Source organism: Hippocampus guttulatus, chromosome 9 (assembly GCF_054856545.1).
Source record: "Hippocampus guttulatus isolate MCC_2025c chromosome 9, RoL_Hgut_1.0, whole genome shotgun sequence".
Taxonomy (NCBI): domain Eukaryota; kingdom Metazoa; phylum Chordata; class Actinopteri; order Syngnathiformes; family Syngnathidae; genus Hippocampus; species Hippocampus guttulatus.
Window position 1 is genome coordinate 14,989,288 of NC_141269.1, and position 14,561 is coordinate 15,003,848.

At 43.0% G+C, this 14,561-nt stretch overlaps 2 protein-coding genes across 3 annotated transcripts; both read right to left on the minus strand.

Annotated features, from left to right (window-relative positions):
- Window positions 1-434: 434 nt before the first annotated feature.
- cpz (carboxypeptidase Z) lies at window positions 435-8,841 on the minus strand. 2 transcript variants are annotated; one of them, XM_086120029.1, is made up of 13 exons: window positions 8,593-8,841; window positions 8,035-8,067; window positions 7,269-7,320; window positions 6,541-6,863; window positions 6,251-6,466; window positions 4,873-5,108; window positions 2,484-2,645; window positions 2,145-2,303; window positions 1,925-2,060; window positions 1,515-1,654; window positions 1,223-1,322; window positions 970-1,115; window positions 435-885 (listed from the first exon to the last, which is right to left on the minus strand). In XM_086120029.1, exons 1-13 carry the CDS (start codon window positions 8,684-8,686, stop codon window positions 682-684), a joined length of 2,001 nt encoding a protein of 666 aa, XP_085976155.1. In that variant the 5' UTR covers window positions 8,687-8,841; the 3' UTR covers window positions 435-681. The 2 variants fall into 2 exon arrangements, with proteins under 2 accessions (XP_085976155.1, XP_085976154.1); XM_086120028.1 differs by having other exon boundaries at window positions 4,912-5,108; window positions 8,593-8,832.
- Window positions 8,842-10,229: 1,388 nt separating this feature from the next.
- gpr78a (G protein-coupled receptor 78a) lies at window positions 10,230-13,097 on the minus strand. The gene is made up of 3 exons (XM_086120035.1): window positions 12,262-13,097; window positions 11,999-12,112; window positions 10,230-11,023 (listed from the first exon to the last, which is right to left on the minus strand). The coding sequence occupies exons 1-3, from the start codon at window positions 13,080-13,082 to the stop codon at window positions 10,783-10,785; spliced, it is 1,176 nt and encodes a 391-aa protein (XP_085976161.1). The 5' UTR covers window positions 13,083-13,097; the 3' UTR covers window positions 10,230-10,782.
- Window positions 13,098-14,561: the final 1,464 nt, after the last annotated feature.

Genomic DNA, 14,561 nt, shown 5'->3' on the forward strand with positions numbered 1-14,561 from the left:
TTACTGTATATACCTTAATTACTGTTGTTGAGTAGTCTTCATGTTCAGTAATGTAGTTTTTATTGTGAGAAAGCGTTGGCTTGGTAGAGCTTGAGGCTTGCGTACATGTACCCTGGCGTTCTCTGTCGGTCAAAATTGGTATTACCATATAAGAAAAAGAATGCATCCTGGAGCGAGGGACTCGCTGTGGCGACCCCTGATGGGACAGGCTGAAAGGTACAACAGCTGCTATATTCGTACACAATGTCAAAAATTCTCGGTGGTAAAACTGCAACATATTGTTTGCTGAGTTCAGTTGCACCTAATTACCGTGCGTACCAAAACTTGTGCGGGGTGAAAGTATTATTTTTTTAAATCCTACATTTATAAGTTGACACATGTTGCAACACAAGAAATAACCATTAGACTGCAAGAACAAAACAAGCGTATTTTATGCAGCTGCCTTTACTTTTCTGAAAATCTGCGGAGTGCGTTCCATTTTTTGGGGATGTCATCACCTTCAAATGCTCACTAGAGTTACATGTGATTCCTGGTAGAAGAGTTTCGTCACATCCTTTCAAAAGCATTAAACTTGTGTTTGCGGTGTTGAAGTCAATGTTAATATATCTCAGATGCTCCAAGAATGCATCCAAAAAGCGTTTTACAGTGGTACAATGAGATTTGTGTTGTCCTCAAGTGAATTTAGACATTTCGCAGCAGCCAGCTTGGAGGCGAGATGCCAGACTGGGAGAAGTAGGACCACCACCAGGGCTTTTCCTGACGCTCTGTCCCACCCTCAACTACAGATGACTCGCTGTAACGTTCAAACTCATTGTAAGGGTCAAATCGATCCCATGTGTCTGTCGTGGGGAAGAAGTGGTCGTCAAGATCCGGCTTCAGGGGAACCTGCGTACAAGACGTAAAGGAGAGTGACAATAGAGAGCAGAGATCCCATTTTATCCATCATATGTTGCAGAACAGTCAACAGACCTTCTTCAAAACAAAGTCCACACGTCCAGCCTTGTTCAAGCTGTGAGGCAGATGAACCCGTTTGCTGACCCTTGAGTAACCTTTGGCAGTGGCTGTCACGATGTGAGTCCCAGCGCTCAGCAGACGCCAGTAGTCTCCACCTTCAGCTGAACGACGAGGGTGCACAGAGCAAGAGTGGTGACGTCAGACAAGTAGTCAGGAAAATGAGAACAAAAACAAAAAGGAACAAGGTGATATTCCAGCAAAATTTTACCCGTGGTGATATCTTTCCGAATCCCCTTGACAGAGATTGTGGCATCTTTGATCCCATTGCCATGAACATCCTTTACAACACCTTTAATCCCCCGATGGACCTGTATGAGCAGCTCAATGAAAAAGTGAAACTCTATTTTCTTTTCCCATCACATGCACCGGCAACAGTTTTGGCATCTTTGTCAACGTTAGCTCTGTGAACCATTATTAATGGCCCTTCCTCAGATAGATGTTGGGAGCAGTTCTCATGCAGTCAATGTTGCCAAGTTAACAAAACTTTCAGATGTACTTGCCGACTCTATAAAACTGAGCAAAGCTTCCTTGTTGCGCTTCCATTCGGGGTAAAGCTCGACTTCGGAAGGGAATTTGTCACAGCCCAGCTCGACGGTGATCTCCAAACAATTTGTGTGCAGGTAGTTAAAGTCTGACATACCTGCAAAAGAGAAATACTACATGTGGTAACTGTGCAAAGGCAACCGTTAGAGTGCTTTGAACAGTTATTATTTACATCACTCTTGTTCGAATGCAAATACACTCTTGCTAACATAACCGATGACTATTTGGCGAAATGACAGCTGTGAGAAATGGTCATTAAAACCCAAAAACTACAAGGGGCTGACTTTGCACAGTGCTTGTACACTAGCCAGTACATTGCCTTGGAAGTCCGCTGAAACAAATGAATACATAGTATTCTCTTTCTCACCTCCAGGAAAACTGTACCACAGTGCCCCGTTGATGATGCCCTTCGTTAGGTAAAAAATTGCTCCACACCTGTCTGTGTCATTGTCTGACATAGTGGCATGGGCGTCTGCATACGTACGCGCCAGTTGCTTAAACACCTGCAGGTGGCATGGTTATTGGGAGAGTTACGTCGACAACTATCATCCACATCAGTCTTCCCATTTCATTCATTCATCCGTTACCCGTTCATCTTGAGTGGGTGAGAACATCTTCTCCTCGTGTGGGTGTCTGGAGTAGTCAAAGGGATAAGAGACCACCAGCTCACCTCCATGGAGGCTGGCTGACTGGACAAAAGGAATTGACCTGATCCACTTCATCACCGCAAAGGTCTCTGGTGCCACCTACAGTGCATCACATGTATTGAACTAACTATATCAGTGGTTTGAATTAGTACATTCAGTTCATTGACAAGAGGACATAAAGTTTTATCTACTGTATTATGATCTGAGTGATTGGTTTATTCAACAACAACATCGACACTTAGAGAAAATATAAATAAACGCGACCTAATTTCATTGTACCTTGTCAAACCAATAGCCATCAGGAATTGGGATGTGATCAGTTCGGTAGTGCCTGCTGCGACGGTTCCGGTAGAAGACCGAAGTGAGGTCAGGAAAGTTGCGGTTCAGGTCAATGTTCTGGGCGTTTGTGCGGCCATGAGTCCAACCGTTCAGCAAGTGACCCTGAAACATTTATATTCAAACAACTGGGAGCGTTAAACCATGTGAGAAAGAGTGACCTCAATGTACACGGCCCATTGATTGTGACGAGGAAGACGATGTTAAAGGGAGCAGGCATCAAGGGAAGCATGTGGTGACAAAACTACTAAGAAAGTGTTAGACTATCTTTGTCAAGTCCATTGTTAACACGTAGACAAGAGAGACCATGTATCCGACAAGAGAAGTCATGTGATCAGTCCAGTGCATACAGTATATGCATGCAGAAAGGAAACACGGAGTAAGAAGCCCCTTTTTTAAAAAAAAGTTTAGTTTAGTTTTAACTCATGTTGTTTTCTTGTGCCGCTTTTTTCATGTACTGTCTACTCGTTATGTTTTCGTCTCCAACTATTCTCATCAGTCCTTTTTCTTGTGTCAGTCAATCAGCTCCCTTTCAATCACTCGCGGCGTGTCCATTGGCTCAGCGATTTGTTTGCATTTAGTTCCCTACTTTCGGTTCATTGTTGCTGTTGCGAGTCACCTTTTCCATAGTTTTGTCAAGTTTCTTGTCATGTATGTGTTCTGTTTGGGTTCGTTGTTACTTTGATGATGATGATTATTTTATTTGTTGTTTATTAGGGGTGGGGTAGGCTTTGCCATTTTAGTATTGAGATTTTTCCAGGTGTCTTCTTTGTCTCATGGAAATAAATTCCTCTCCGTTTTTTGTGCGGCGGGAGAGGATAGAAACAAATTGGTAAGACACGAGACACACCTGGATAAGACACGAGTAGCTCGAGGAAGGTGCTTGGCGGACGCAAGGAAATGGGCTGACGAGAACTGATGGAGACAAGCATCTAACAAGTGGACGAGATATGAAAAAAGGACGCAGGAAAACATGACATCAGATGAAAAGTCAACAAAAACACAGATCCACGACAGTGTTAACGGATTTGAGAGAAGTCGCTCTTTCAGAATGTTAAGATTTCCGACGGAAAATGCGTTTGCTGGGTAAAGGGTGACAAATGTGTCACAGGATACAGAATTCGCCTGATAATGATGATGAGTAAGAAATACGTTGATTACTGGTTAATTGAAAGCAGAGTTCTCCCACTGCCAGGTAGCGTGCGATATAATTTGTCAATTCTGCTTGCGTTAAAGCTCATAAATCTAAAATAAGTGATGACTCGATCTGGGTGTGGGAGGACCCGGGTAGGTACAGGCAAAAAAAGAGAGTGGAGGGTGGAAGGCATGAGTACTGCCGTGAGTCAATGATTTCTACTTGTCATCATTCTCTCACATTATTCGAGTCACTCAGCCCTGACCTCGTCACTACGCGAGTGTAGTGTATGCCGTTGTCTTGCCGGCCCCTATGAGGTAGGTCTAAAAAAAAAATTGAATTCGCTTTAAAGAGGTTTCAAGCTTTGTTAGATTTATTTACAATCATTTTGTACTGTCCTGGATACTTTAAGGCCAGGAAAAAATACTCGCTCAAGCCGAACGAGTTCAAATAATGATGGATTACGATAACAATTACAACGAGGGGATGTGACAATTACCTCATCAGATTGAGCCACAGCTTCGGAGTCGATTTCAAGTCACTGGATCATTGGATCAGATCGTTAAATCATGACATCCATTATTCCCACGGTAACAGAAGTAAGAATACTCAAACAGTCCACTGAAGCAACGCGTCTAGCTAATAATATCTTTGGACAAACTAATAGCAGCAACCACTTTTTGAATGCTGTAATTCAAATTGGTTGACGCGATCTGACTTTGGGCCTCTGCCCTTCGCTCAGGCAACCGTTTGATGTGTTTTTGTTTCGACAAACGTCGAACAGTAATCCAGGGGTGCAACGGTTAATTGATTAATCAATAACTAATCGATTGTCAAATGACTTGATAATTATCTTTGATCATCTATTGACCGTTTAGATCCCTTTTTTGTAATTAAAATTGTCCGAATGCTTGGAATTTAATCTTCTAAATAATAAATATTATCCGACTTATGTATAAAACAGACTGATCATCAAACTATAAAATGTGTTACATTTCGGAGACTACAAAAACTCGAAGTTGGAACTTTACATGACATCATGCCTCACTGCAAGATCTTCACATTTCAATTTGCCATCAAATCAGATCATCAGATCAGCACTTTTTGCCTCCACCCTTCCTCCAGAAAGACAAAGCAGAGTGGACTGACAACGGATAATGGCAATTTGTCTTTTCTTGTACTGTTAACAATATTTACTTCCTGGTTGATGAGCTCCGGGTCATTGCTATCCTCTACCTCTGCAGCGGCAAGCTCGTAGCCGTCGGGGTTCATGGAGGCCAAGATGTGAACGCGGGTGGTGTTGATGATGGTTTGTACCCGTGGGTTTCCCAAGGTATACTCGGAGCACAAGTACTGAGCCAGATAGATGAGCAGCTCCCGGCCGAGTACCTCATTGCCATGCATGTTGCCAATGAGCTTGACCTCCGGCTCCACTTGAGTATGAAGACAAGAGGCAAATTTGGAGAAAGCAGGCATGATCTTCAGAAGTTGTGGAAAGAATGTACGGTAAGCGTTGCGCTTGGTCCCTATCCGAGCATCCACTGCGTCCACTGTCGTGTAACAGTTTCCACTTTGAAGACATAACAGCTTCCACCGCTCTGGGAATGACTTGATGCAATATTGTATCATCTATTGGTGTTTGAATGGTACAGTATTGCCAGAGTTATTTTGAGTATCTATATGCATCTGCTTGTTAATGTAATTAATATTTCATTAATAGTACTGTTCATATTGAACTGAGCAGTCAGACCCTCTTCTGGTTTGGAAATTACACTCACTGATTTGAAGTCTCACAAGATTTTCGGATTTCTCATGTGACGCTACACATCATGACGGTATAAACGACTTTTTTCTATTGCACGGCGGCGTGCAACACAATACGCCAGATCGACAATTGGGGTGTAGCGCGGTCTACAAAATTCATAAACACGCTAACTTAGACTTGCTCCAGCAAAATACGTTCTGTCGGGGGCGTGCTGGCGCCGTCGGCCGGAACGCCCTGCTAGAATTCCCTAAAAAGGTAAACTGGACTTCCCCAGCATGAAAATGAAGATGCTCCTGCTTTTACACAGAGTGCATGGGTGCCTGTCTATGAAAATAAGGCCCCAGATGCACATGATAATCAGTGACTTGAACACTTGAGTGTTAAGTGACTGTAGAACAATTTCATCTTGAAGCCATTGAGGCTCAACGGATGACATTACTTGGCTGCAGCCAGCAGAGACACTGGTACTCCATCTCAACTAGTAATTAGTCGTCTACAAAAGCACACATTTACATGGGCAATGTAAAGTTCAGCTACATCCACGATATTGCTAAATTCCAGAGGTGTCAAAATCTAGGTCCAGAAAGTAAAACACCCTGCTTCTTCTCAACCGGCAGGTAACCGAGCTCAGTTTACCCGCCGGTTGAGTGTTTTTACTTTCTGGCCCTGGATTGGACACCTCTACTCAAGACGACATTTCGATTGAAACAAGCACTCAACACAAAGAGATTCCACCATATCTTGATATTTTGATCAAGGAAATGTAGTCAATGGCCCGTCGCTACCATTCAATAAATACATTTTACTTACATAGGTCATGCTGTCCAGGATTGTTGCTGAATTCGATGACCAGTAAATCTCGGCCCTCAGTGCTGCGGCCGATGCTGTAGACACGAGAGATGTGGGAACACTTGGCTGCCGTTCTCTTCAGTAAGCTGTACATCTGACTGTTGGTGGTATGGGTGAACTGGATGATGGTGCTGGGCTCATCTGGCGAGAGGCTGGACCTTGCTTGCACCTGTCTGGCTGAAAAGGAGTTGGGACGGGCGTGGGAGGACTAAGTTTGGAATTCTGTTCAAGGGGCCAAACAGTTTTTTTACCTCTTAGGGCAGCCAGTGGGTCAAAGCAGCCTTCTTGGTCACTTGCAAAGAAGCGGTCACAGTCCAGGAAGTATGGCCAGGCCATGCGTATGGCCTCAAAGGTGTGAGCACAGTCCTTCCTCAGGGCCTCACACGTGCTGCGACAGGGCTTGATCATCTTGTTATCACGGCAGGGCGACGCGAGTACCGAGCAGCCCACGAGACGGATGTCAGGGGAACATTCTCCATTAAGCAGGCCATGGATGACACTCAGGAGGAGGTACTCTGCCCCCGATTCGGCATCCATACGAGTCCGGTGGCCAAGGATGTTGGGAAACATTGTTCTGGAGCATCAATGGAAGATTTCATCACATGTGGGATTCAAATGTTCCCTTTTTTTTTTTTTGCAGTAGATACGGGGGTCTTCGGTTTTGTTGCGAGAAGCGCGCGGAGTAAGAATATGTCATCACACGGCACGAAAAGGCACGCTACTCCCGTTATTTCCTCTGATTGATTTATATTTATTTGTCATTGTCATTCTGACTTTACAACTGGATTACTGTCTGTTAGTAATAGACTAAAGCGCTGACCAACCTCCGTACATACTTGCAGCCATAGGAACAGAACACCTTCGCTAACCGGGAAGCCCTGTATATAGCCACTGAGTAGAATAACCAAGCATGTTTGATACAGCATCGCACAGTGGGACTGTTTTCTTTAGTGACGTTATACCAACCTCTGGAACCCACCTAGTGTATCCTACATCATTACAGTAGCTCAGATGCATCTCTGTGCAGGTCGCTGTGGGGAAACAGAAACGTATGTTATCACACAAAATTCATTGGGTGAGCACAAAAGTGTAAAACCAAATGGGACTAAGCTGCCATTCATTTTACAGGAGAGGCATGTGGAATGTCGCAGCAAAGAAACATTTGAACATTTTGGGCACTAAAGGTCAGGTCCGAAAAACTAAGGGTTTCCTCATTCTTTGAAGCTGAATGGCAGGCTGCGATCAATAAGGTGTGAGTTATATACCTTGACTCTCGGCTGGTTTCATTCATTAACTGAACCTCCATGTTTTTGGGGGGTTTTTTTGGAATGGGCTACCCATTACATACCCAAGATTTAAATCTTGAACTTTAAAACTGTGAGGCAAGTTTGTGTATATATAGCTAACAACAAATTGAATTTGAAGTGAGAAGTCATGGAATTTTGTGACATGCAAATATTTAAGTATGCAATTCTTCAATTCATGTAAAGAAGCGATTTGCTGAACAATTAAGTGTTTATAATGAGGGAATGAGGGTTCGGTAAAGATTTTCTGCCAAAACTGAAAAGAACTAACTAATTTGGCAAGAAGTAGACTTGCTTTAGTCAGCCAACCCCCCCCCCCTCCCTCCCTCCATCAAGCTTAGATGTAACACCTGTGATGCAGACATTAGAATTGCTTGATTACAGTTATTAATAAATGAAGATTAAAAACTCTTCTCCGACGAATAATGCTGAGTCACTTACGTGTTGCTTCGGTGACACCGATACTGCATCTTCCTGTGCGGGAGGGGGAAAATGCCACACATGAAGATGGATGGAATGAAGGGTCGTAAGATCTATGTATAATCTATGTATGTTATTTTTGTTATTTTGACTTCAAAATGGCGCCGCGTGAGTGGCTGCCTTTCCACCAGCTCCTATATTTTGTTGTTCTACTTCTTCCTTTCATAACTTTGCTGCCGTGAATCTGGGATTTCTCCATTGCGAGACTAATAAAGGTTTTCTTATCTTATCTTATCTTAAACGCTAGGAGGCGCTATTTGCGAACACAGAGCAGAACTTTTGTTGATGTGTTTTACGAGAGGATTATTTTCGCTTAAATCCACAGTAATATCGAGGATTCATAATGAGAATGGTGGAAACAAACAAAACGTTGTTTGTTTCCACCATTCTCTCGTTTAAGCGTAACCATGCTGCATTCAAGAAAGGCCATCCATAGACGCATGCGGACATCCTTCTAAAGTTGCATGCACCCTTTGTTGCTGAAGTGTATGAAAAAAAAAACGTCATCAATTTACTCACCCAAAAGTTCATCTCCTGGATGGCAGGTCTGCTGTGGTGCGCACCAACAACTTCCCGACAAAGCCAGAAACAACCCCAAAAGTCTTAAAAGCATGTTTCTTTACGCAGGAAAAAGCTTGACAACACTGTGTGATGTGGCAGCTGCGAGCGGCGAGATACAAAAGCGGGGATAGTAGTTACAAGCCGCTGCACGGAAACTTCCTCCCTTTGTTTGTGCGGCGCATCCCTGACCCTGAAGAGCTGAGCAGAGTTGAGCCAAGCGTGGCTTTACCGCTGCACTGATCATATTTCACTGCACCGCTCGCACAATGTGTGTGTTGGGGGTGGAGAGAGAGAGAGAGAACGTAGTTAAAACCAGGAACGCAAAGAAAATTGTCTCAAAGCTGACATCATCGAGACAATGGACTTCCGATTATTGTAAAAGGGCCCAAAACAGGCATGGCTCCGGGAGCAATACGTGATCAAAATTGTTAAATGCTTGACTTTGTTCATGTGTGTGATGTGTCGCAGATTTAAAAAAAATCTTTTGAGATTTGAAAATTCCTTGTCTACTAGGCCTAAGCTTGTTTATACAAAAACACATCAATTCCAGTACTTGTATGAAACCTTCTGTAGAGGTGAAATAGGAGCTCAGCAGTAACCCTTTAAATTACATTGTACTGTGCATATAAATCTGATTGAAAATGCATATCGGGGAATTTATTTCCATATTTATTTTTTTGCCATTTATCTTCCCCTCGCCAGAGATTGCAAATAGTAGCATCTTATCCTCCCCAATTCTAAAATCTTAGATCAGTCTTTGTGAACCAGGAGGTACCCAACTCATTACAAACATGCAAACATATGCACAATAAAAAGCACAACTTGTATTCTTGGGGGGCATGGGGGGCTAGAACAGTAATTTCAGTTGGAAGAAATTGAAAATGTAAACTATTAACATTTAGGGGAACAATGCAACAAAGTAAGCAGCTTTCTGAGTAGTTTTTACTGGCACCTATAAATTGGGAAACATTACAAGGGATAATTAGTTGTGTAAACTCTTATTTCTTTGTTGTGAAATGCGGGAACACCAATTTTCAAAACAGTAAAACTTAAGATATTTTGTTGAATTGCATTTTTTATCAAAGTTGGCTGTCTTGGCATTGTGAGGTCACTCAACTTTTTTTTCTTTACTGTATGGTGTTCCTGTTATTTTCTTTTATTCTCTATCTATCACACAATGTATTTGGTGTTATTGAGGCAGACTAGTTGTTTGTATTGTGTGACATTGTGTTTGAATGACTAGCTGGTTGCGTCATCCACTGTCTAATTTTTGGCAGAGTGAACTTTGCTGATGGCAGAAACTCACCACAATGTGCTTGGACACAAACACAAATTTAGTGCAGCGCAATATGTATTGTTGTGTTTTTTTATTTAGTTATGTATTTCAATGATTTCTTCTGGAACTACTCCATTCACATGCAAGGTCAAAACACTACTGAGTGCCCCTCAAGCTAAGTTTAAATACGTTGCACAATGGTGCTTTTATGAAAATAGTATTCTCAAAATGTTTACCTCATTTTGTGGGGTAAACAAGAGCATTTCTCAACGCATTTACACACAGACGGCATGTTTTTACTTGATTAAGTGCCAGTTTATTCTTTAAACAGGTATTTGTGTTGTCATATGGTACAATCATACAATTTCAAACGCATGGCACTGGACACAATATTCAATGTCAATTTCATTGTTGTCTGAGTCTATGGAATGTGATATTATGCAATGAAATAACATTTCTTTACAAATTCAACATAATTGGTAGTGTGCAGTACAATAACATTTATGATGTAAATGCATACTGTATAATGTGTACATTTGCTTGTATGAAGAAGTCCTTGGAAGTGCCTCTGCAGGCAGACTGACCAGCCCTATGGAAATCAACAGTCTGTAGAGTTTCAAAGGATGCGTGACACACATCACAACTGTGCGTGCCTGCATTCAGCATACATTGTTCCATGTCCTTGACACCAAAAAATAAATAAATAAAATGGTCACACTTTGTCTTCACGAAGCACATGACCAAGCCCTCAGTGGAAGTGTCTTTGAGCAACGTACGGGTTCCCTTCCATCTGCTCTGGAGCTACTTCCAGACAAACATTGAGCAGAAGGGGTGCAAGTTGCCGCCTCATTAGAAGGAGCTGCACACTGAATTCATGTTGTTCTGGCGCAATTGTCCTCTGTGGTATCAAATGTGCTGCTCCAGCTGCTGGCAGACAGCAAGTAATGATCCTTTCTCAAAAAGCAGCTGATGATACGTATCAGGACCTTTCTGTACTGATGTCGCAGGAGACAGTAGACAAAGGGATCGCTTGAAGCCTTTGCATAGCACAAACATTTTGTGGTGATGCCCCAGTACTGCGGGATGTGCACAGAGGGCAACAACTCCACTAACCTGCAGGAGAAAAGAAGGGCTTTGGATTGTTTTGTAATTTGCGCTGGTGTAGCACTTATTTTGAACATTTTGCTTATCCCATGTAACGAAATAAAACAAACAAAATATTACACAATGAGACTTTTCAGGACGGTGATAGACCATACAGTAGATATGGTATTGTTAAATGAAAACCTCTTTGACCGCATCGTTTCTATTATTTCAGATACAGCTCTTGTACTGGATCTCATTAGGATGTGCACGTGTAATGTGTGGCTGATAATTTATATACACAATGAAATGTAGTTATGACTACAAATCATATAATATACAGTATATAAATTTTATTTTGAGTACACTTCTGCATAAAATGGTATCCTTAACATTAAAGAAAACAAAAAAAGCGGTGCAATACATACAGTCACTGAATATACAAGCACTAGCTTTATTAAATTTGACTCCTGCTCTGTATGTGCGTGCTTGGTGCAAAAAAAAAAGGCTACACCTGATAGGGCAAATATCCATGTGCACACTCAGAACATTGGTTGACGAACTACAACGAGTGCTGTTATTGAAGATAAACTATTCATTGTCTAACCCAAAAAAAAAAAAATTGGGAGGTTTCATAGATCGATTCACTTGTGGAGTATGGAGTGAAATGTACCCCAGAATCATTCCTAAGGCTACATGCTATAACTATGACATAATATGCAGAATTGAGGAAACTCAAATCACAGCAAGAAATGTACAAATTGCATAAGATATATAAACGCAAACTGGAATGACCGCAACTCAACATCATTTGTATTTTCACAGGTTTTCTGTTCCAATGTGTCCAATTGACTTTTGCTATAAAACATCACTAAAAGAAGAAAGATAGTAGTGGCCAAAAACGTTTGCACAATACTGTATATCCCCCATCCATGTTCTACTCAGCTTTTCCTCATTAGGGTTGTTGGTAATAGGTGGGTAAACTAATACAAAGCCGGTAATTACCTTGTTATAACATACGGTGAATAGCAGAAGACGAAGGAACCGATGAAAATGCAGATTTTCTTCGTGGCCCTCTGCCTCCTCTTCTTCTGTTCTGCCAAACACCTTTCTTTCACACTAACAAGACAAAGAAAGAAAGAGTCATGCACATGTGATGTTTGAACCTATTATATATTTATCTGATCATGTCGCCTGAATGTTCTCGGCACAACGACAGACAAGCAATTAGACTTCGACGTGCCCCAAAATGTACGCTTGTGCCGTACCTGGGGTGAATGTCAACCAACAGGAGCAGAGTCTGCACTGTGATGACGTCGATCCTCTTGCAGTGGGACTTGGCCACTCTCAAAACTTTGAGGTAGGAGAAGCACAGCACGGCCAGGCTGAAAGTGAAGCTGCTGCAGTGGAGCAGCACGGTGAAGGTGGCATAGGCAGCCAGCTGTGACCTTCCCTCTGTGGCCAGGTGAACGGTGCACGAGGCGTACGTAGGGCTGTAGCCTCCCCAGTCCATGAGCAGCTGAGTGAGAGAGAATGTGAGGGACTGCAGCCAGGAGTAGAGCACCATCAGGATGGCATCCCGGTAGCGCATCTTGCTGGAATAGCTCAGAGGAAACATGACGGCGATCCATCTGTCCAGGCTGAGAGCCGCCATGCTCAGCATGCTGTTGGTGGTGAGGAAAGTCTCGGCAAAGCCAACCAGTTGGCAGAACAAGTTCCCAAAGGGCTCTCCGCTTTTGGACACCCCGAAAAAGGTGGAGGGCATGTTGATGAAAGCGAGGAGGATGTTGGAAAAAGACAAATTCAGGACAAAGACTCCCGGGACATGGGACCTCAACTCTGAGCTCTGGGTGAAACACAGCAGCACTGACATGTTGGTCACCACGGAAACAACAGCCACCACCACGATGGACACTTCCAGGAGGAACTCGGGGATGGTCATCATTCGAGGCTCCAATTTGGCAGCACTTGTGGAACAAAGTCCTACATGTCTGAGCTTCCCATCAGCTGAACCAGATTGCCACATCAAGTACTCAAGTGGAGAGCTGTCCAGTGCTGAAACACCAAACCTGATGATCCCTTCTGGCATGAGCTGCCTCAGCGACTCCGAATCCGTTTTCACCTATTGTGAACCAACTGCAGCAAACACCAGAGGAAAAGTGTGTGGACGGTGGCTTGCTCTCTCTCTCTCTTTCTATCTCGTGGCTCTCAAACATGCGCACTAGCCGGCGCCTCCTCTCACGCTGGCGATGCCGTGCGCTCTGCACGTGCAGCCGCTTGCTGGCTCATGTGACGCTTGAACAATATTCATGCAAGCAGCGCTTAATATGGGCTTGTCGGGGTGTTTGCACCCTCATTTGGGCTCTTTTCTTCCCCGGGAGTGCAACAACAAGCTTGACAATTTATAGACACACAAGGTATGCATATAGAGCTGCATGAAAAACATCTGATCGGCCTTTACAAAGATAATGATCTTCAACTATGAGTAAAATTGTTCATGGGATATTCATTTCTGAAATTGTTTATTACTTACAGTGGCTAGACATGCCCTGGCATCATATTAAGCATGTCAATTAACATTTGAGAGCCAAAATAATAGCAAATATGATACCGTGCAATGGAACTGCCAAATAGAATAAAGCACATATTGAAAAATGAATACCTCTGACAGCGTCGAGAAAGTGAGCAATATTATCGTCTTGGTTTGTATTTACCCATGTAGGGGGACCAAATGTCGTGCCCAATGACTGTATGTGTATGCTGTGTGTCATTGACAGCTAATCTTAACAAACTTCAATTAAACAAAACATGATAACATGGCCACAACTTAAGCGTGACCATGATGACAGATGGAGTTCAGGAAACAACAAGTGAAATGTGGTAACTCGCTTGTCTCCGTGGCAACGCAAAATCTCTGGTGGGCTCACAACTCTTTGAATTTCATCCCTTTTAGTCCTGATTTGTGCTGAGCTAACCACTTGCCAGCATTTGCTCATATATCCTGAATATCTACAACACACATATATGGGAACTCGTGCTTTTGGCTTTCAAGGGACTGTTCGGTTTAGCAAAGACGTGCGTTGTCTATGGCTGAGCTCATGTGCATCACCTCAAGCATGCAAGTGTGAGCGTGCTTGAGCATGTGACTGTTTGGGCAGGTTATTCCTTACAGTACAGTATGTAGCACACATGGTTTATGATTGTTAGTGGGCATGAAGTGCTTTTCCAAGCACCTGCCCAGATGTTGTTTTTCTCCCTGTGGTCCCCCCATAGGGGCCATTTATATACAATAATTAACAGACTGCTAGCAGATTTATTCTTGCCCTTTCATTTATTGACAGTCACTATCGTCAGTGGAGCAGTTGTCCTTGTCCATGTCAACTTAATAATGATAGGAAAAAAGTCTCTTTGCTGCTAAGAAGAAAAATATAGGGAAAAATGAGGGAGTGACAAGAAATAGTCTCTCCCTCCCCTTCGTCTTAAGGAACCCTCTCTGTGGTCACATGCTTCCTCTGGGTTCTCAGAGCCGAGGATGCGGTTATGCAAGCAACACAATGCTAATGGCACA